We start from the raw sequence: 23,126 nt of genomic DNA, 5'->3' as shown, positions 1-23,126 counted from the left end.
TATGCATCCTTAAACAAAGAAAGCCAATAAAATCCCGACTGAAGTAATTTAGCAGCGGTACGACCCGCGCCGAAGTGACCTCCAGTCGGACCTGTGTGACAATGTGAGAGTATAGATCTTACCTCTTCCACTGGAATACACCTACGAATTATACCATCTGCACAGATCTTAAACAGAAAAAGATATTCCCACAAAAAATATTTCAACTCAGAGAAAAATTTCTTTTTCTGTTGATAAGTTAAATGCGAAGGAAGAAACTTACTTGACATATAGTTAACGATGTCTGCATACCATGGTAAATTAGATACCTCAAACAGCTATTCATCAGGAAAATCATCATGAATCACTTGCGTTTCAGCTCCTTGATTTTCCAAACGAGAAAGGTGGTCCGCAACTTGATTCTCCGCGCCCTTCCTGTCAACAATTTTCAAATTAAATTCTTGCAACAATAAAACCCAACGAATTAACCTGGGTTTAGCATCCTTTTTTCTCATCAAATACTTCAATGCCAAATGGTCTGTGTGAACGATGACTTTGCTTCCCACCAAATAAGACCTAAATTTATCCAGGGCAAACACTACTGCAAGAAGTTCTTTTTCAGTAGTTGCATAATTCAGTTGGGCGGCTGACAGGGTGATACTGGCGTAGTAAATCACATGAAGTACTTTGTCCCTCTTTTGTCCAAGCACGGCTCCCAACGCAGTGTCACTGGCGTCACACATCAATTCAAACGGCAGATTCCAGTCAGGCGCTACTATCACTGGTGCAGTTGTTAATTTCAGCTTCAAAATCTGAAAGGCCTGCAAGCACTCAGCAGAAAAATTAAAAGGCACCTCTTTGATTAATAAATTAGTTATAAGGGGTTTAGCAAAAGAAGAAAAATCTTTAATAAATCTCCTATAGAAACCCGCATGCCCAAGAAAACTCCTAATGCCCTTTAAATTCGTGGGAGGTGGAAGTTTTTCAATTACTTCAAGTTTTGCTCGATCTACCTCCACACCTACCTCAGACATCTTGTGTCCTAAAACAATGCCCTCTTTTACCATGAAGTGGCATTTTTCCCAATTTAACACAAGATTGCTCTCCTCACATCTCTGCAACACTTTTTTCAGATTAAATAAACATGCATCAAACGATGATCCTGTTGGAAAAACGTGTTCAGATCAATTAAGAATTGATACCCGGTGCAGCGGAAGTTTTAAATTTTATATGGAACAATTCCATATTATGGGTATCAAAACTTTACGATTAAATTATGCAAGTAAAAATAAAATCACAATTAAATTTTTACCTCTTCAAGCAACGGCTTGATTATGGACACCAACAGAATTTAATCTGTTCTTCTTGTATATCCCGGGAACCGATGGCTTCATGATCAATCTCCGAAATCAGGTCCACGAACAGAAAACAGAAACCCTCTGATTGATTGCACTAGAAATCAATCAGATGTTTATCGATGAGAATAAACAGATTTGATCTGTCAATTCAGAATGTAATTTTTCGTAAAAATCAAAAACTGAATTTTCTCAAAAAGGGACAGAGGATTTCGAAAATCCCCTTGAAATAATATGAGTGATTTTCGAAAATTGCTAGAATGAATTCTTGTGATTTTCGAACACTACTCATCTATTTATAGATAATTTCTACACTAGATTAAGTTATGATTGTATTAGGACTCTAACTCCTTAGGGCCCACAATCCATAACTTAAGCCCAACAAGCCAAGCCCGTTATTATAGAAATTAATATAAAATTCATCATGACTCCGATTGATAAACCGATTTCACCAATGTGCACAGAAACCATTTCTGCACCTTTTAAAGTCAAGATAATTTTTCTGAATCCGAATTCAGTGATTTCCAAAAATGCTCATCCCTATGTCATTTTAGGAAATTCCACTCCCTTTTAGTTAAGAAGTCCAACTTCTCTTTCATTAAATTTAACTCTTTAAATTTAACTATCTCAATGGGGTTTAGTAATCCATTACTTGTGTGACCCTCAATGGTTCAGGGATACAGCTAGCCGTGGGCTCACAACTCCTTGTGACTCGAAACAACAATTTCTGACTTGCCCAACGAATCATGGTAAGAGCATCTAGCAACATCGCCCCATGATTCCCTAGGTATCACTGATAGTGCCTGCAAGAACCAGTAGATTTTGGTTAGCGTACAGTACGGTCCTTTCATCCATATATCCCGATCGAATCAACAACCATTGGTGCATCGAAAGTCGTTCGAGATTCGATAACTATGCATTACATCTTGGAGATCAAATAGTGACATCGCATGTGTTACTAGGAAAACCGAGTAACCTAAAACACATCATGTACTCTGGCCAGAGATTCATCACACTAATATCTCCTCAGATCGCATAGGATATCCACACTCGCAAGTATGTGGTGAATCCTTGACAACAAAGCATCGACTCCTATATGTGTCGTAACTATACCCAATCCCGACACCTGTTGACCCCAATAGAGTCGATAAACGAGTCAAAGTACAGTACTAGCATATAGAGTCTCAATGATGTTTCAAGTAGTAAGGACTAATGGTGTACAACAAAAACCGCGGACTTTATCCACTCGATAAGTGATAACCACTTGGAAAGTTCGAATAGGGTAGTTCGATCATTCATCATATGAATATCCATTTGCATGCTTTGAACATCTCCATGTCCATTACCAATGAAACATGATACTTGGCATCACAAATTCTAGTCTCAATCTCGAGCGATCCTTATCCTTATTAGCGAACGGCTCAATTGACTAGGAACTGTTTAGAATATACATTGACTATAAGATGTGTTTCATAATAGTGATCTCTCTTTATTCACTATCTCATCTTACTTACACTATAGTATATTCAAGGTCTTTATCAAAACAACAATAGTATATCACAATATAACAATATGAAGAAAGACAAAGAAAATGCCATTAATGAATGTAAATTATATTAAACAAAGATTGTTTATACATAGAGTCATAAAAGCCCTTAGCCACAAGTTGGCTAACCGGGCACCCACTCTTTCAATCTCCCACTTGCCCTAAAGCCAACCAGTCATACTACGTAATCCCATTGCTTTGCGATGTTTGTCAAACAATGGTCCTGGCAAGGGCTTAGTAAGTGGATCAGCGATATTGTCTGTAGAGGTCACTCTCTCGACAGTGATGTCTCCTCTTTCCACAATCTCCCGGATGATGTGGTATTTCCTCAGTACGTGTTTGGATCTTTGATGAGACCTTGGTTTCTTTGCCTAAGCAACGACACCAGTGTTGTCGCAGTACACCGAAACTGGACCAACAGCTTCAGGAATTACGCCCAACTCTTGGACGAAATTCCTCATCCAAACGGCCTCTTTAGCAGCAGCTGATGCTGCAATGTATTCTGCCTCAGTGGTGGAATCCGTTGTGGTGTCCTGCTTGGAACTCTTCCAAGAGACAGCACTGCCATTGAGCATGAATACAAATCCAGAGGTTGACTTCGAGTCATCCACGTCGCTTTGGAAGCTAGAGTCGGTATAACCTTCCAATTTCAATTCTCTTCCTTCATAAACCATGAATATATTCTTAGTCCTTCTCAAGTACTTAAGAATATCCTTCACGGCTTTCCAATGCATTTGACCGGGGTTGGCCTGATATCTGCTCGTGACACTCAGAGCAAAGGCTACATCCGGTCTGGTAGATATCATCCCATACATAATACTACCTATGGCTGACGCATATGGTATGTGTGTCATTTTCTTTATCTCTTCATCAGTCTTGGGACACATAGACTTGGATAGAGAAACTCCATGACACATAGGTAGATGTCCTCTCTTGGACTCATCCATAGAAAACCTTTTCAATATGGTGTCGATGTAGGTTACTTGAGTGAGTCCTATCATTCTCTTAGATCTATCTCTATAGATCTGTATCCCTAGAATATAGGAGGCCTCACCCAAATCCTTCATCGAGAATCTACCTGATAACCATATCTTTATTGACTGCAACATCCCTACGTCATTCCCAATGAGTAGGATGTCATCAACATAAAGCACTAAGAACGTCACCGCATCCTTAACTACTTTCTTGTACACGCACGGTTCCTCCGGGTTTTTGATGAAACCAAAGTCCTTTATTGTTTCATCAAATTTCTGGTTCCAACTTCTTGATGCTTGTTTGAGACCATAAATTGATCTCTGAAGCTTGCATACCTTATGCTCGCTTCCCATGGATGTGAATCCCTCGGGCTGCATCATATAGATTTCTTCCTTAATGTTTCCATTAAGAAATGCAGTCTTCACATCCATTTGTCATATCTCATAGTCATACCATGCTGCTATGGCAATAAGGATTCTTATGGACTTGAACATTGCGACTGGTGAAAATGTTTCATCATAGTCAACTCCTTGTCTTTGAGTATAACCTTTTGCTACCAATCGTGCTTTGTAGGTTAGTACCTTGCCATCAGGCCCAAGTTTTCTCTTGTAGATCCATTTACACCCTATTGGAACAATTCCATCGGGAGGATCTACTAAAGATCAAACTTGGTTTGTATGCATCGAGTCTATTTCCGACTGCATAGCGTCAAGCCATAAATCCGCATCAAAAATTGCTTCCTCTAAGTTTCTTAGATCACATCCAATGTTGGGTTCACTTTGATCCCTTTCAAGAAGAAGACCATATCGAATAGGAGGTCTAGAAGTCCTCTCGGATCTCCTAGATTTAGGCGTGTCCACTGAAGGTTCTTGAGGTGTGGGATCGTTATTTTGTATCTCAGGTTCTTCTCGAATTTCTTCGAGTTCCATCATCTTGCCTTTCTTATCTAATAAAAACTCCTTCTTCATGAAGGTGGCATTCCTCGAAACAAACACTTTTATTTCAGTAGGATGATAGAAATAATATCCGATTGAATTCTTCGGATATCCTACAAAATAACATAAGGTGGATCGACTATCCAACTTATCTCCCACTGTCTGCTTCACGTAAGTAGGACATCCCCAATCCTCAAGTACGAATACTTGGGAGCTTTGTCATTCCATAACTCGTATGGAGTTTTATTCACTGCTTTGGTGTGAACATTGTTCAACAACAACACCGCCGTTTCAAGTGCATAGCCCCAAAACGAAGGAGGGAGCTCAGTGAAGCTCATCATAGATCGAACCATGTCCAACAAAGTTCGATTGCGACGCTCCAAGACACCATTTAGTTGAGGTGTCATAGGAGGAGTCCACTGAAAGAGAATTCCATTCTCTTTTAGATAGCTCAAAAACTCAGTACTTAAGTATTCTCCACCTCGATCCGATCGAAGTGCTTTAATACTTCTACCTATTTGTTTTCTACTTCACCCTTGAATTCTTTGAACTTTTCAAATGATTCAGACTTATATTTCATTAAATATAAAAACTCATACCTAGAATAATCATCAGTAAAGGTAATGAAGTAGGTGTGACCAAATTTAGTACTGATACTAAATGGTCCACAAACATCTGTATGGATCAAATCCAACAGATTTTGACTACGCTCAGGCTTTTCTTTGAAAGGAGATTTAGTCATTTTTCCTTTTAGGCACTCACAAGTAATTAGAGAGTTAATATCAGACATATCAAACATGCACTCTCCCACTAGCTTGTTCATCCTCCTTGAGGAAATATGACCTAGTCTAGCATGCCCAAGGTTTGCCGGGTTTTGACTATCATTTTTCTTTTTATTTGTTGTTACCGGTTTATCAACATAATTAATTGGAATGTCTTTTAATTTTAAGTTATATAGATCGTTTTTAAATTGTCCATTTCAAATCAAACATTCATTTTTGTAAATATTGCAAATCCCATTCGCAAATTTTCAAGAAATATCTTTTCTATCAAGAATAGAAAAAGAAATAATGTTTTAATGAAATCTTGGTACAAATAAAAACATCTCTCTCAAAATATAGCTTAAAATTGTTTTTGCAAAATTAAACAAATGTTTCCCATAGCTTTTGGATTCAACTCTGGAATCATTCCCGAGCCTTAACTGGGTCTCACCCATCCTAAGCTTACGACTTCTTGTCATCATCTGCAACTCATTGCAAATGTGAGATCTACATCTGGTATCCAATACCCAAGAAATAGTATTAAGTGAAACATTTATAAAATATATCCTTTGTAGTTCGTAACTACTCGATATACATTCTTTGCAGTTGCGCTTCTAGTAACCGGGTTTCTTGCAGTGATGGCAAACTTATTTAGACTTGTCCATCTTTGCATGTAACATTTGGCCTTGAGATCATGGTTCTACCATTTCTCTAGCTCGGCCAACCTTTCCGAAGTTACAACAGCCGGGGCTGTTTTCGGAGGAGCCTTTTCTAACACTTAGAAATTTTTTTCCAAGCTCAGGACAATCTTAACTTATGGAACCATTCCGTATAGTTTGCGTCAGAAAGTTTGTTTTGTTCGAGAATTGAAACATGTGGATTACGAATATTCATCATAATGATATACTGAGATGAAACAGACAATAATCGATGACTGCTTAATTAATTTACTAAGACATAAAATATGGCAAAATTTATTTTATGAATTTCACTCCCACTATTTTAACGATTTCACTACCCTCTAGTGAAAACGGGAAACTTGTTTTCTTAGTGGGAACATGGAGTCCAATTGACAAACTATAGTCCCGAATAATATCAGCCAACCATAATTTTCAAAAGGTAGAGCCCAATTGCTTCCAAAGCAACCCCCATGTTTTTTACCTCATGTCCAATAAGGGCCCAATAATATGATGTCGTTTAATGTGACATGTCAAGATGACCCATCAATATTAAGTTGTGATGTACGGTCGCCATGTGGATCCCCAATAATATGAGCCAATCCCATGGGAGTTCCACCCAACTTACAACATGTGTCGATCCAATGTACAACTTTCCGACGAACGGGCCCCCCCAATAATATGAGCCGGACCGTGCCCGCGGGTAGCATCTCATACATTGATCGTTGATGGAAGGTAGGAATATTTAAACAATATTTAAATTCCCTTTTGTTTATCTTGATATCAATTTTAAATCATATTTAAAATGAGGGATTTTTAATTTTTGAAAATCTGTCTCATCATGCAATTTATGTATGCTTGCGGGATTCATACAATTTAGTCTAAACATGCATACATCAATAATATCATATATTATTTAAGGATGATCGATCCCATTTTCTAATCGACCCGTGGTTGCCAATCACGAGTCTAAGTCCAATCCTAGGTGATATGCAAGTATGCAATGCAATCCTATTACATTGAGCTTTCATTTACATTTCTTCGGTCTTTATCGTCTGCTGGGCCCACCATTGTCTTCAAATCTTTATCTCCCACTAAGTCTAACAAATTTACAATAAATTTCGATGACAAGTAGGGGATACATATTTAATGGGTGGGAACGGGCCATAAACCAAGCCCACTTTTTATTACAAATGACAATTCAAATTGGGCCATAAACCAAGACTATTAATAAAACCCAACAACAATAAAACCAAATGTAAACTACCTAACATACACCTACAATATTGGTCATGGCAATCGATCATCCTTTTATCCAATAATTAAAACATTGGATAACATGCAATGACATCATAATTAAAAGATAAAATCATATTTTATATAATACATTCATAAGATCATATCTTATCATCAATTATACCAAAATAATTAATTTTATAAAATCTAATTTAACGGATAAGATTTACAAATTTTCCAAAAATTCAAATTTATCCAAAAATCAATTTTAAAAATTTCGGACTCAAACAATTTGATCTGATGCCTCGTGGACCAATCAAAAACAATTTTCGATCGGACCAAAAAATAAAATTCTAAAATATTAAAATTATAATTAAAAAATCAATTTTAATTTTCCCAGGCTGCCCGGGACAATCCCAGGCACCCGCGTCCCAAAATGGGTCCCGGGCAGGGCAGCCTGTCGCTGCCCCTTGGGCAGCGATCCAATCGCTGCCCTTGGGCAGCGACGTTCGCTGCCCGATGTGCCCATTAAAATTTAATTTTAAATTTTTGTTTTTTTCGCTGCCCGATGTGCCCATTAAAATTTAATTTTAAATTTTTGTTTTTGTTTAAAAAACCCAAGGCCAAAAATTTTGTACAATCGATTAATTTAATCGTTTGATCTGAGCAACCTGGCTCTGATACCACTGTTGGAAAAACGTGTTCAGATCAATTAAGAATTGATACCCAGTGCAGCGGAAGTTTAAAATTTTATATGGAACAATTCCATATTATGGGTATCAAAACTTTACGATTAAATTATGCAAGTAAAAATAAAATCACAATTAAATTTTTACCTCTTCAAGCAACGGCTTGATTATGGACACCAACAGAATTTAATCTGTTATTTTTGTATATCCCGGGAACCGATGGCTTCACGATCAATCTCCGAAATCAGGTCCACGAACAGAAAACAGAAACCCTCTGATTGATTGCACTAGAAATCAATCAGATGTTTATCGATGAGAATAAACAGATTTGATATGTCAATTCAGAATGTAATTTGATAAGTGTATTTTATACACTTAATTTATATATGATTTTAATTATTAATTGTTTGTTCCGAGCAGATTTATGTGGGTATTTTAGTGTTTTTGTGTTTACAGGGAATTATGGAATTTTGTGGAGAAAATAATAATTATTGAATTATTTGGAGAGGAGTGGAAAAATAATTAAAAGAGAAAAAAGAAAAGAATAAAAGAAAGGAAGGAAAGGAAGAAAAGAAAAGAAAAGAAACGTACAGAGAAAGAAAAGGAATAGTATGGGCTTTCTTGTTGGGCCTAAAGTCAGCGCACGCTTGAGCGCTAAAGAATGAAGATCAAGCGCTATCGCGCAAAGATTCTAAAGGCGTGAAGAATCGAGATCAGAAGGCTATACGCGGGCGCATGGATTGTGGAGCGGGCGCGCGTCACCATATTTTAGCGGAAGGAAATTTCTATATTTTATGGGCTTTTGAGTGGGCTTTTGTGCACGATATAAAAGGCAATTTTTCATCTGATTATGGAGAGGATCCGCCACAACAATTACACAAAAATCAGAGATTTGATCGTGACTTTTATTTTATTCTGGAGCTTCATCGTGAAGAACGAAGACGGAGTTTGATCGACCGGACACGGCGTCGACGACGGATTTGATTTCTTACTTTTATTTTATTTTGAATGTGTTTGAATTTATGAATTATTGTTTTATTCAGAATTTTATTATGAACTAAATTTTTAGAGTCTAGAGGTCGGATGGAGCCTGGTGTAGACACTTTCATGAATTCTTGATTTTATTGGATTGAGTTTATTCTAGATTAATTGTTTTTTTCTAGAATTGATTGTCTTTTCAATTATTTGATCAATAATTGATTTGTTATATTTATTTGAAATCTGGCACTCGGGAGAGGAGTTTTTGAATAGGACCATTAGAAATTACACTGTTAATTATTTATATCGCTCGGGAGAGTGTATAATTTTAACAGAGCTTTTAAAGAGAAGATAGTTTTGAATTGATCACTGCAAGTAAATTCTTAATAGGGATATTGGAATTGAATTGTAGTTGATATATTTTATTCGGCACTCGGAAGAGGGAATAATACACGTAAGTGTTCTTGGCTATTAATTGACTGAAATTCATGAAGATTAATTAATTAGGATTGATTGTTGTTGAAACCAGGTGAAATCTATACCTCTAGACCATTATTCTCTGATTGATTATTCCTGAAAGTTGTGTGTGTGCTATCGAAACTTCATTGATTATTTATTTTTATTGCAAAATTCTTGATTATTGATTTTCTAAATAAAGTTTGGACTATTTTAATTACAAGCACTATGATTTTCATTTTACTCCCTGTGGGATCGATATCTGATTTTAATCACTATATTAAAACTTGATACTTGTACGCTTGCGAGGAATTTTCATAACAAGTTTTTGGCGCCGTTGCCGGGGATTAAATTTTGATTATTTTTAGTCCTGTTACCAATTAGTCTAGATTTTAATTTAGAGTTTTTTTTTATTTTTTTTTAGTTACTAATTAATTTATTCTTATCTTTTAATTGCAGTTTATGCGACGATCTCAAAGTGCTAATTTTCTACTGTTTGATCCGGAGATCGAGCGCACTGCACGTGCTTTAAGACGAGCTAGAAGAGAAGAAATTGAAAGAATGGCTGAACAAGAAGCAAATCAAGCTCCCCTAGTGCCAATTAGAGATCACTTTCGGCCGACGATCCAGGCTCACTATTCTGGAATCGCTCGTGGAACTATCAATGTAAACAATTTTGAGCTAAAGCCGTCCTTGATCAACATGGTTCAACAGAACCAATTTAACGGGAGCGCCACTGCTGATCCTCACCTACACCTACGCACCTTCTTGGAGATAACGGATACGGTAAAAATAAATGGTGTGTCTGAGGATATTATTTGCTTACGCTTGTTTCCATTTTCTCTCAGGGATCAAGCCAGAAGTTGGTTGCAGTCACTGCCACTTGGAAGCATCACTACATGGGAGGGGATGGCAGAAAAATTTCTTGCGAAATATTTTCCACCTGCCAAAACCACCCAACTGAAGATTGAGATCAGTACTTTCAGGCAGATGGACTCTGAACAGTTATACAAGGCGTGGGAAATGTATAAAGAATTATTAAGACGTTGTCCTAACCACAATTTTGCAGATTGGGAAAAAATCGAGTGGTTTTACAATGGACTGAATGCGCCTACAAGGATGAATGTCGATTCTGCTGCTGGAGGTACTATATTTGCGAAGGATCATGTTCAGGCTTATGATATGTTAGAGCAGATGACGGTCAATAGCTTTCAATGGCCATCTGAGCGTATGGGAGTAAAAAAGCCAGCTGGAGTGTATGCAGTGGATCCTCTCACATCCATCACTGCTCAATTATCAGCACTGACTACACAGGTAGCTGCATTGAATAAAGTGAGTGTTGCAGAACCAGCAGGTGTGCGGAGTGTTATGGAGGACTCTCACTATCATGAACAAGCCCAGTACATAAATCAAAGAGGTTATGGAGCTTTCAGAGGTAATCCTGTCCCTAATACTTACCATCCTAGCTTTCGAAATCATGAAGATTTTTCTTATGCTAACAATACTAATAAGGGTGATGGTAAGTTGTCTTTGGAGGATGTGGTTAGTACCTTTGTGCAGGAATCAGGTAAGAGTATGGCAAGAACTGAGTCTCGCCTTGACAGCTTGGAGACGCACATGGCCAACATGGGTGCTGTGTTGCAATCCATGGAAACCAGCATAGGGCAGTTGGCGAACGCACTGAAGGACAACAACCGCGGCCAGTTCCCTAGCAATACTGAGGTAAATCCCAAGGAGCAGTGCAATGCCATAGAGTTGAGGAGTAGAAAAGAAATTGGAGTCCAAGAACCTGCTATGAAAGAGGAGAAAGTCGAGAAAAAAAAGAAGGAGCCGGAACTGGAGCCGAAACCGATGTACAAGCCTCCACTTCCCTACCCGCAGAGGTTCAAGAAGAAAGCATTGGACGAGCAGTTCTCCAAATTCTTGGAGATTTTCAAGAAAATTCACATCAACATTCCCTTTGCTGATGCTTTGGAGCAAATGCCGAACTACGCAAAATTCATCAAGGAGATGATGTCCAAGAAAAGGAGACTGCTAGAGAACGAGGTGGTCAATTTGACTGAAGAGTGCAGTGCGGTGCTGCAAAAGAAGATGCCACAAAAACTTAAGGATCCAGGGAGTTTTACTATTCCTTGTTCTATTGGCTCTTCTTATTTTAATAATGCACTATGTGATTTAGGGGCCAGTATTAATTTAATGTCATTATCTATTTACAGGGCCTTGGCGTTGGGAGACATGAAATCAACTAAGATTTCATTGCAATTGGCGGATAGAAGCATTAAATATCCACTAGGAATTGTTGAAGATGTTCTAGTCAAGGTGGATAAATTCATCTTTCCAGCGGATTTTGTGGTATTGGATATAGAAGCAGATCATGGTGCTCCCCTGATATTGGGGAGACCTTTCTTGGTCACGGCTGATGCCAAGATATAAGTGAAGAAGGGTGCGTTGTCGATGGGTGTGGAAGGCGAGAGAGTGATTTTCAACTTATTCATGAAGATATCTAATCCATCCATCGAAGACTTATGCTCAATTGAACCGGTTATGAAGTTGGAGAACTGTAAAAGATCTGATTTTGCGGTCGATTCATCGAAGGAAAAAGCGCCAAATTTACCACCAAAGAAGGCCACAAAAAAGAGAGCGAAATTTAAAAGGCGGTTCATGGAATTTATTTGGCGCGTTAAAGAGAAAGGGAAGAATTAACACCGGTGAAAGTCGAGCTGACGACTCTAAACCAAGCGTTTTTTGGGAGGCAACCCAAAATTTTTGTTTTATGTTATTTTTATTTTTAATTTTTTATTATTTTTTATTTATGCTTTAATTTTTATTCTTGTTCATTAGATTAATTTCTGTTTTTGTTTTTGAAATTATTGTTGGGAATTATGGAGACCTGATTTTATAAATGTGTTGAATTTTTTTCAGGATTTTAAAAGTTTGGGCAGACGCTTATGCGCGCTCGCTCGTGAATCCACCGCGCCCGCCTCTCCTCTACGCATACTTAAATGCGCACACTTAAGCGCTATCGCCCTCTACAACCGCGCAAGAATCGAGCGCTATCGCGCAATGTAACCGCGCAAGAATCGAGCGCTATCGTGCAACGTAAGGGCGCAGACATTAAGAGCTATCGCGCTCCGGAAGGGCGCTACTACTAGCGCTATCGCGCATAAAGAGTGGGAAGAAATCTTGCGCTATCGCGCACGTGAGCAGCGAATATCAAAGCGCTATCGCGCTACTTAAGGGGCCACGAATTAATTGATTCAGACATTAAAAAGCCACTTCAGTCTGCTTGTTTCCATTCCATGTCTAAATTTCACACTCTCGCATCTTGCCATCATAAATTTTCCCCTGGACAAAACATAACATCCTTGGGATTTTGATCTTCAAGGCCATCGCAAAACAGAGATTCCCAGAATTCATCTTGCTTCATCTACGCTCGTCTAGAAACAGGGTCTTGTGAAGGGTTGTCAAGTTCTCTTCTTGAATTGGTAAAAAAAGCTCTAATTTTCCCTTATATAATTAGCCGGGTTCTATCTGTAATGTGTGCGGTAGTTGATTTATTCAATCTGTGGTATGGAGAATAGCCAATGTTAGTATATTTCGATATCATTTCAGTAATGCATACTGCGTGTTTGTTCAATTGTCTGACCTAAATCTTGTCGAGAAAGTTGCTTGGTGTGAAGTGTTGGGATTGCGAGAATTTCATAGGCAATTGAATTGAGTTGAATTATTGAGTCACAATGCCCCCAAAAACCAAAGGGAAAGGAGCAATTTCTTCGTCCTCTGCTGCTTCATATGATAGAAACAGATTTTGGAATGCCACAACAGAGGAGTATTGTTTTGATGTAATGGAGAGAGAGATGCACAAAGAAAGAGGAATGAGTTTGAGAGAGCATAGTGCACCGGCGTTAATTGAAGCTGAGAGAAGAGGTTGGGATACATTCGTGAGAAGTCCACCGAATGCTGTTATATCATTGATTCATGAGTTTTATGCAAATTTGATGGTCAAAGACGTGAATCTGAAAGTTCGAGTTCGAGGAAAATTGGTGCCTTTTGATAAGAGTACAATTAACAGCCTTTATGAAATGCCAGATTTGGACATTGCAGATGATGAGTATGAGGTATTCAAGAATCAATCATATCCAGATAACATTGTACTTCAGACCTTGTGTGAGGATGGGGCGGAATGGAAGAGGAATGCGAAGGATGAAGTTGTTACATTTCCATCCATATTTCTTTGACGAGAAGCGAATAATTGGCATGAGTTTGTGGCTGCCAGGATGTTGCCATCTGGGCATACATCCGATGGTACTAAGGTTAGAGCTGGACTGGTGTACTGCATTGTGACAGGGAAATCCGTTGATGCTGGGAGAGTAATTCAGGATTCTATCATTTCTGCTGTTAGGGGATCTTCGACTATCAGTTTACCCCACTCGTCCTTGATTACTCAACTTTGACGGTTAGCCGGTGTTGTGTGGGATGATACGGAGCAGATTCTTCCAATTCGGGGTCCTATAAGAATTACTGGTGCACTGAGACGGGACACGAAGAAAAAAACGGCTAGTACTTCTGAACAGGCAGCTGAACCACCACAGCACTCGGAGCCACTACCACACTTTGAGCCAGCACCTTCCCATTTGGAAGGACCCATGTCACTACCGACGCATCCGGCCACTGAGTATTCTACTCGTGATGATTCTACGGCCGTGCTTACTCAGATGAAGAAGCAGTGGAAGATGATGCGAGCACATATGACATATATGCATGACTTCACTGCCGCTCTCGCCCAAAATTATCCTCCCACTATTGTGCCTTATCCACCTCCTCCGCAGTGGTCTTCTGATGATACTGCTGCTGCTGCACCTTCTTTCCATGGAGATGATGATGATGACGCCGAGTCCTGATGCTCGATGTCGAATGTATGAGTTCCTTGTTCTTTTTATTGTTTTTAATCATTAGGGACAATGATTACATTAAGTTTGGGGGGGTAAATCAATGTCTGATTTTGTTGAATTGATTGTTGAAAGTTGAGTTTTGAATTTCATAGATAAAATTTTTTGTTGAGTTTAGTTGTTGTTGTTAGTTGAGTTGAAAAGAAGTTGAGAAATATATGGATGCATGGCCAATGAAAAAAAATTTTTTGTGCTATAACTGAAATCCATGATTGTCTACCTATCTGACAAAATATTTTTGAAAAAAATGGAACCAATTAGATGAACAATTTCCTATATACTATGAGATTAATACTTGAATCTGATTTTTGAGACATACAGACATAGATATGATTGATGCATTGTTTGGAATTTTTGGGCCTAATTTTCATTGAAAAATTTATCCTTAGTTGCCTATTTGAGCCTACACATTTATGAGTATAGTGAGGTACGAAAAATCTGAATTTTTGTGAAAATCATCGTTAACTGCTGATGATTATTTTTTCTGCACTGATTGATATTTGTATGAATTAATTGTGGATTGAAACTTGTCTAGAACTCTTCGAGGCGAAATACAGGCAATACTGAGATTAGGAATGATTTAGGCGATTTTTCTGAATGTGTTTGAGCCTTTCAAGCTACCTAATTATTTATGTTATCCCTAGTACCTTGTTTGAGCTTTATTGAAAATCGAATGGCATGCGTGTAAACGTGTGATTAAACCCCCATTCGTCATTATTTCAAGGTCCTACATTGACTACCTGAATAGCCTAAACAATATTTCCTACCTTTAAGAGAGTAAGTTGAATGTTAAATTGTTATATGCTCCTAGTTGATATTTGTGAAAAATGGAATGGTGTGGTGGTGAATTGAAAAGAAAAAAAATGAAAAGAGATAGTAGAAGAGAAAGAAAAAAATGTGAATGAAGAGTTGTAGAAGAGAAAGTGAAAAGGTTGAAAATCAATGAAGTGAATTGAAAAAAAAAGAAAGAATGTGAAATTGTGAATGAAAAAGGAGTTGAAGTTAGAATGAGCATAAAAATATGAATTACTCCTTATTTTGAATTCTTATCCTTCATTTGTAGCCATGAGCCAGGCCTTACACTATAAGCTGAATAAGTCCTATTGACCGAGTCTCAGTTGCCTAATATACTAGTGGAGAAGAGTTGCGAGAATTTAGCCTATGGACTATTGATTGATGCTTTTAATGATTATGAATTTTGATCGAAACAAGCACACACTATTATTCTTTGCATTTACCTAATTGTGAGTGTTTTTTGATTCAATATCTTATATTTGATCCTATGCTATCCTTGAAAAGTCCTCATGATCTATGAATGTTTGAATTGAACTTGGATAAGGGTGTTTTGAACGTGAGTTGCGGAGATTGTGAGTTTATGCGGTTATTAGTTTGTGATTGGCTGAAACTTTCAAGTGTTAGTAGGTTGGATATGATTGGATTTGATATTTTTGAAATCATTAATGATGCCATTGCTCCATAATATTTCTTGACTATTCTTGTTGTTTTTTTGATAGAATGAGTTTTTGAAATTTAATAGTTTTGCTCGGGACTAGCAAAAGTCTAAGTTTGAGGGTATTTGATAAGTGTATTTTATACACTTAATTTATATATGATTTTAATTATTAATTATTTGTTTCGAGCAGATTTATGTGGGTATTTTAGTGTTTTTGTGTTTACAGAGAATTATGGAATTTTGTGGAGAAAAGAATAATTATTGAATTATTTGGAGAGGAGTGGAAGAAGAATTAAAAGAGAAAAAAGAAAAGAATAAAAGAAAGGAAGGAAAGGAAGAAAAGAAAAGAAAAGAAACGTACAGAAAAAGAAAAGGAATAGTATGGGCTTTCTTGTTGGGCCTAAAGTCAGCGCACGCTTGAGCGCTAAAGAATGAAGATCAAGCGCTGTCGCGCAAAGATTCTAAAGGCGTGAAGAATCGAGATCAGAAGGCTATACGCGGGCGCATGGATTGTGGAGCGGGCGCGCGTCGCCATATTTTAGCGAAAAGAAATTTCTATATTTTATGGGCTTTTGAGTGGGCTTTTGTGCACGATATAAAAGGCAATTTTTCATCTGATTATGGAGAGGAGCCGCCACAACAATTACACAGAAATCAGAGATTTGATCGTGACTTTTATTTTATTCTGGAGCTTCATCGTGAAGAACGAAGACGGAGTTTGATCGACCGGACACGGCGTCGACGACGGATTTGATTTCTTACTTTTATTTTATTTTGAATATGTTTGAATTTATGAATTATTGTTTTATTCAGAATTTTATTATGAACTAAATTTTTAGAGTCTAGAGGTCGGATGGAGCCTGGTGTAGACACTTTCATGAATTCTTGATTTTATTGGATTGAGTTTATTCTAGATTAATTGTTTTTTCTAGAATTGATTGTCTTTTCAATTATTTGATCAATAATTGATTTGTTATATTTATTTGAAATCTGGCACTCGGGAGAGGAGTTTTTGAATAGGACCATTAGAAATTACACTGTTAATTATTTATATCGCTCGGGAGAGTGTATAATTTTAACAGAGCTTTTAAAGAGAAGATAGTTTTGAATTGATCACTGCAAGTAAATTCTTAGTAGGGATATTGGAATTGAATTGTAGTTGATATATTTTATTCGGCACTCGGGAGAGGGAATAATACACGTAAGTGTTCTTGGCTATTAATTGACTGAAATTCATGAAAATTAATTAATTAGGATTGATTGTTGTTGAAACCAGGTGAAATCTATACCTCTAGACCATTATTCTCTGATTGATTATTCCTGAAAGTTGTGTGTGTGCTATCGAAACTTCATTGATTATTTATTTTTATTGAAAAATTCTTGATTATTGATTTTCTAGATAAAGTTTGGACTATTTTATTTACAAGCACTAAGATTTTCATTTTACTCTCTGTGGGAACGATATCTGATTTTAATCACTATATTAAAACTTGATACTTGTACGCTTGCGAGGAATTTTCACAAATTTTCCGTAAAAATCACAAACTGAATTTTCTCAAAAAGGGACAGAGGATTTCGAAAATCCCCTTGAAATAATATGAGTGATTTTCAAAAATTGCTAGAATGAATTCTTGTGATTTTCGAACACTACTCATCTATTTATAGATAATTTCTACACTAAATTAAGTTATGATTGTATTAGGACTCTAACTCCTTAGGGACCACAATCCATAACTTAAGCCTAACAAGCCAAGCCCGTTATTATAGAAATTAATATAAAATTCATCATGACTCCGATTGATAAACCGATTTCACCAATGTGCACAGAAACTATTTCTGCACCTTTTAAAGTCAAGATAATTTTTCTGAATCCGAATTCAGTGATTTCCAAAAATGTTCATCCCTATGTCATTTTAGGAAATTTCACTCCCTTTTAGTTAAGAAGTCCAACTTCTCTTTCATTAAATTTAACTATCTCAACGGGGTTTAGTAATCCATTACTTGTGTGACCCTCAATGGTTCAGGGATACAGCTAGCCGTGGGCTCACAACTCTTTGTGACTCGGAACAACAATTTTCGACTTGCCCAATGAATCATGGTAAGAGCGTCTAGCAACATCGCCCCATGATTCCCTAGGTATCACTGATAGTGCCTGCAAGAACCAGTAGATTTTGGTTAGCGTACAGTACGGTCCCTTCATCCATATATCCCGATCGAATCAACAACCATTGGTGCATCGAGAGTTGTTCGAGATTCGATAACTATGCATTACATCTTGGAGATCAAATAGTGACATCGCATGTGTTACTAGGAAAACCGAGTAACCTAAAACACATCATGTACTCTGGCCAGAGATTCATCACACTAATATCTCCTCAGATCGCATAGGATATCCACACTCGTAAGTATGTGGTGAATCCTTGACAACAAAGCATCGACTCCTATATGTGTCGTAACTGTACCCAATCCCGACACCTGTTGACCCCAATAGAGTCGGTAAATGAGTCAAAGTACAGTACTAGCATATAGAGTCTCAATGATGTTTCAAGTAGTAAGGACTAATGGTGTACAACCAAAATCGCGTACTTTATCCACTCGATAAGTGATAACCACTTGGAAAGTCCGAATAGGGTAGTTCGATCATTCATCATATGAATATCCATTTGCATGCTTTGAATATCTCCATGTCCATTACCAATGAAACATGGTACTTGACATCACAAATGCTAGTCTCAATCTCGAGTGATCCTTATCCTTATTAGCAGACAGCTCAATTGACTAGGAACTGTTTAGAATATACAGTGACTATAAGATGTGTTTCATAATAGTGATCTCTCTTTATTCACTATCTCATCTTACTTACACTATAGTATATTCAAGGTCTTTATCAAAACAACAATAGTATATCACAATATAACAATATGAAGAAAGACAAAGAAAATGCCATTAATGAATTTAAATTATATTAAACAAAGATTGTTTATACATAGAGTCATAAAAGCCCTTAGCCACAAGTTGGCTAACCGGGCACCCACTCTTTCAGATCCAACCATAGAGAAATCATCCATTAACACTTCTATAAATTTTTCAACCATATCATGAAAAATAGCCATCATACACCGCTGAAAAGTGGCAGGGGCATTACAAAGACCAAACGACATTCTTTTATAAGCAAAAGTACCATAAGTACAAGTAAAAGTGGTTTTATGTTAGTCCTCAGGTACTATAGGAATTTGCATATATCCAGAATAACCATCCAAAAAAAAATAAAACGCATGCCCTGCAAGTCTCTCAACCATCTGATCAATAAAGGGGAGGGGGAAGTGATCCTTACGGGTGAGATCATTCAATTTCCTATAATCAATACAAACTCTCCACCCCGTAACAGTTCTAGTAGGAATTAATTCATTATTTGCATTTTCAATTACAGTCATCCCTCCCTTTTTAGGCACTACTTGAATTGGACTCACCCATTCACTATCAAAAATAGGATAGATAATACCTGCATCAAGGAGCTTGATTACCTCCTTTTTCACTACCTCTTGCATCGCTGAGTTGAGTTGCCTCTGTGGTTGAGTAGATGTCTTGTGCTCCGCTTCCATCAATATTTTGTGCATGCACATGGTTGGACTAATCCCCTTGATATCGGCTAAGCTCCATCCGATGGCTCTTATGTGTTCTCGAATCACCCGCAATAGTTTTTCCTCCTCACAACCTGTTAAAGAAGATGAACAAATTACTGGCAGTTTATCATTCTTTAATAAATACAAATATTTCAAATGAGAAGGGAGTGGTTTAAGTTCAAGAGTGGGGGGCTCCTCGGTGGATGGCTTTAGTGGTTTTGGAGTATGGTTAAGCTCCCCCATCTTGGTATTGATGAGTCTGTCGAAGGGAAAACTCCAATCCAAATACCGTGCTACTTCATGAACTTCCTCACTGACATGCTCTTCATCAGTTGTACCTGTCAAACATATTTCTAATGGATCCATAGACAACTGTTCCTGCACAGAATACTCAACCAAATCATCAGTAATATCAATTCTGAAACAATCAGAATCGTCTACAGGATATCGAATGCCCTGAAAAACATTAAATATAACTTTCTCATCATTCATACGCAACATCAAATCTCCCTTATGCACATCAATCAATGCTTTTCCAGTGGCTAAGAATGGTCTACTCAAAATAAGAGGGATCTCACGATCCTCTTCCATATCAAGCACAACAAAGTTCACTGTAAATATAAACTTATCAACCTTAACTAACACATCTTCTACAATCCCCCTTGGATATTTTATAGATCTGTCAGCTAATTGCAGGGAGATAGTAGTTGGCTTAACTTCACCAATTCCTAGCTTTTCAAAACATGAATAAGGCATAAGATTAATACTTGCACCTAAATCACATAAAAGCCTTGTTAAAAAATGATTTTCCAATAGTGCATGGAATTGAAAAGCTACCGGGATCCTTGAGTTTCGGAGGGAGTTTATTTTGTAAAATAGCAGAACATTCCTCCGACAACTTCACAGTTTCAAAATCCACAAGTTTTATTTTGTTAGACAAAATCTCTTTTAAAAATTTTGCATAACTGGGCATTTGAGCCAAAGCGTCTGCAAAGGGAATATTAATATGAAGCTTTTTGAAAATCTCTAAGAATTTTGCAAATTGATTATCCAATTGCAGTTGCTTTGCTCTTTGGGGGAAGGGCAGTTTACTCAAATCAATATTCTCATTAATAATTGGGTGAGAGGACTTACCTTTCTTGCCCGTAGGCGTCGAGTCTGACTGTTTTGGCACTTCCTCCAGCCCTTTTTCCTTGCTTAGCTCACTTGCTTCCTCATCCTCAGTATTTTTCTCCACAGTATCTGCTTGCAATCTAGTCACCACCAGAATAGCATTGACATCCTTGGGATTCCTCTCAGTATTACTAGGCAACGATCCTGCTGGCCTAGTAGACAGCTGTGTTGCTATCTGACTCATCTGTGTTTCTAACTTCTGCAACATTGCCTCCTGATTTTGTAGACGGATCTCAGTACCAGCTACATATTTCATCATGATTTCTTCAAAGGAGGGCTTCTTCTCGACTGGCTTCGATGTATTAGCTGTAGAATCTGCAGCTTTCCAAGAGAAATTTGGATGGTTCTTCCAGCCAGGATTGTAAGTATTGCTGTAGGGATTGTACATCTTTCTCCCTTGATTCCCCAAAAAATTCGCAGCATCAACTTCAAATACTTGTTGTTCGTCAGGCTGTTGAACTTGCACTTGGTTGGCTGAAGATGTCTTCATAACTTCCATCTGATGAGTAAGAGCATCGATCTTGGCATTCAGTGTTGTTAGTGCATCAACTTCTAGTACTCCAGCCTTTTTTTCCTTTTTAGCATCTGGCCATCCAATGTTGCTTTCAGCCATATTTCCAATGATTTCTCATGCCTCTGCCGGTGTTTTCCTGAATAGGCTTCCATTAGCAGCGACATCCAACATGGATCGAACAGATTGATCAGCCTCATTGTAGAAAGTCTGAGTCTGCTGGCTCTTAGTAAGATTATGTTGAGGACACATCCTCAACATCTTTTTGAATCGAGTCCAAGCAGCATGTAAAGATTCAGCTTCCTTCTGCCTGAATGAGATGATATCTGAGAACAGTTTAGCCATCTTTGTAGGGGGAAAATACTTATTCAGAAAGGTCTGAACAAGTTGATCTCATGTAGTAATTGATCCAGCAGGCAAATTGTCTAGCCACTCAACAGCTTCTCCTTGTAGAGAGAATGGGAATAACCGCAGTAGCACTACATCAGATGTTACCCCATTCACCTTGAACGTGTTGCAGATCGACAGAAAATGCTCCAGATGAGCGTAGGGGTCTTCCACAGATGTATACCCCCAAATCTAGCTTGCAATTGAATCAGCTGAATAGTAGAGGGTTTTAGCTCAAAATTGTTCGCCTCAACAGCGGGGCGAACTATGCTAGATCCATAGCCTTCAGTTGGCGGACGGATAATATCCCAAATAGTACGGTTGTCTGCCATCTCTACTTCAGATTCAGATTCTGACTCTAGTTCAAGATTGATAGATTTCTTGGCTTTTCGGATCCTGCTAAGCGTGCGTTCGATCTCCAAATCAAGTGGTAGTAATTTCCTTGATCGAATGTTATGCATGCACAACAGAAGGTACCTGAAAATCACCAAGAAATTATAGTCAGAAATTAAGAAAATAAATAAGGTCTAATCTCAAGCGAAATAAAAATTCTGATATCAAACAGTCCCCGGCAACGGCGCCAAAAACTTGACCGGCTAAATCGGTATGATTAAAAATCAACTGGCAAGCGCACCAGGTCAAATTATAGATAGTGAATAAAATTAGAATGTCGAACCCACAGGGACTGTATACATATGATTACCAAAATATATTTATTTCTACTTAATCTAGACTAATCAAAAAGAAGGATTTCAGATTTTAAAATAAAAATAAAAATTGCAATTAAAATTTAATTAACTAAAACGCACCTGGAAAATTTAGATTTAAATCCAATTTGGGAAAAGCTCGATCAAGGACACACGTGGGTACCAGAAAATTCATGTAACAAGCGGTCGATCTAAGACATCATACTTAATCTTAATTCACAAGAATTTTCCTAATTTGTTCGAATGACTATTTCTAGAACAATCAAACCTATTCAAATATTGATGAACTAATCTTTCGTAATTCTAATCAAATTTGAATGCATGAATAACTGTGAAAATTCAGTCGACACCTAAACCGCATAATAAAACCGAATTCTATTTCTAGTCAGTTTTACACTATGTTGATTATTGAAGTGATCAAAATCGAAACCTCCTCTATCGAATTGGAATCAATTAACATGCAAGCAAATAACTGGCCAGGAAATTCACAAGACAAATATAAATTCAATAAACAATAAATTCAAATCAAGTCTGAAAATCGCAAATAAACAAACGAGTTTTCTACATCAATTGTCTGGCCCAATCACGTGGTCTTGATCGAATAAAAACTACTACTCACTAATAAACATAATTAAATAAACCAAGTCTAAAATCATAAAATAAAAAATACTAGAGTAGAAGAAAATCTGGAGAAGTTTGTTCCACAGCCGCCGTAAGCTTCGCGCGTACTTAAAAA

At 37.5% G+C, this 23,126-nt stretch overlaps 1 protein-coding gene across 1 annotated transcript; it reads right to left on the bottom strand.

Moving 5' to 3' along the window:
- Positions 1–317: 317 nt before the first annotated feature.
- On the bottom strand, positions 318–21,284 carry LOC140888326 (uncharacterized). The gene is made up of 6 exons (XM_073296009.1): positions 20,747–21,284; positions 19,951–20,223; positions 19,529–19,704; positions 908–1,094; positions 469–625; positions 318–414 (listed from the first exon to the last, which is right to left on the bottom strand). The coding sequence occupies exons 1-6, from the start codon at positions 21,282–21,284 to the stop codon at positions 318–320; spliced, it is 1,428 nt and encodes a 475-aa protein (XP_073152110.1).
- Positions 21,285–23,126: the final 1,842 nt, after the last annotated feature.

The sequence above is a fragment of the Henckelia pumila genome, chromosome 3, assembly GCF_033568475.1.
Source record: "Henckelia pumila isolate YLH828 chromosome 3, ASM3356847v2, whole genome shotgun sequence".
Taxonomy (NCBI): Eukaryota; Viridiplantae; Streptophyta; class Magnoliopsida; order Lamiales; family Gesneriaceae; genus Henckelia; species Henckelia pumila.
This window is presented reverse-complemented; position numbering and strand designations above follow the sequence as displayed.

Excerpts from the sequence above, each read along its gene's own strand:
- LOC140888326 (XM_073296009.1), bottom strand. The coding sequence starts at position 21,284 with ATGGAAGTTATGAAGACATCTTCAGCCAACCAAGTGCAAGTTCAACAG. Across the intron at positions 19,705-19,950 it reads ATTAGAAATATGTTTGACAG|GTTGTGAGGAGGAAAAACTA; the intron begins GTACAACTGATG and ends CTTCTTTAACAG. Across the intron at positions 626-907 it reads GAGTTTTCTTGGGCATGCGG|CCGCCCAACTGAATTATGCA; the intron begins GTTTCTATAGGA and ends TCACCCTGTCAG.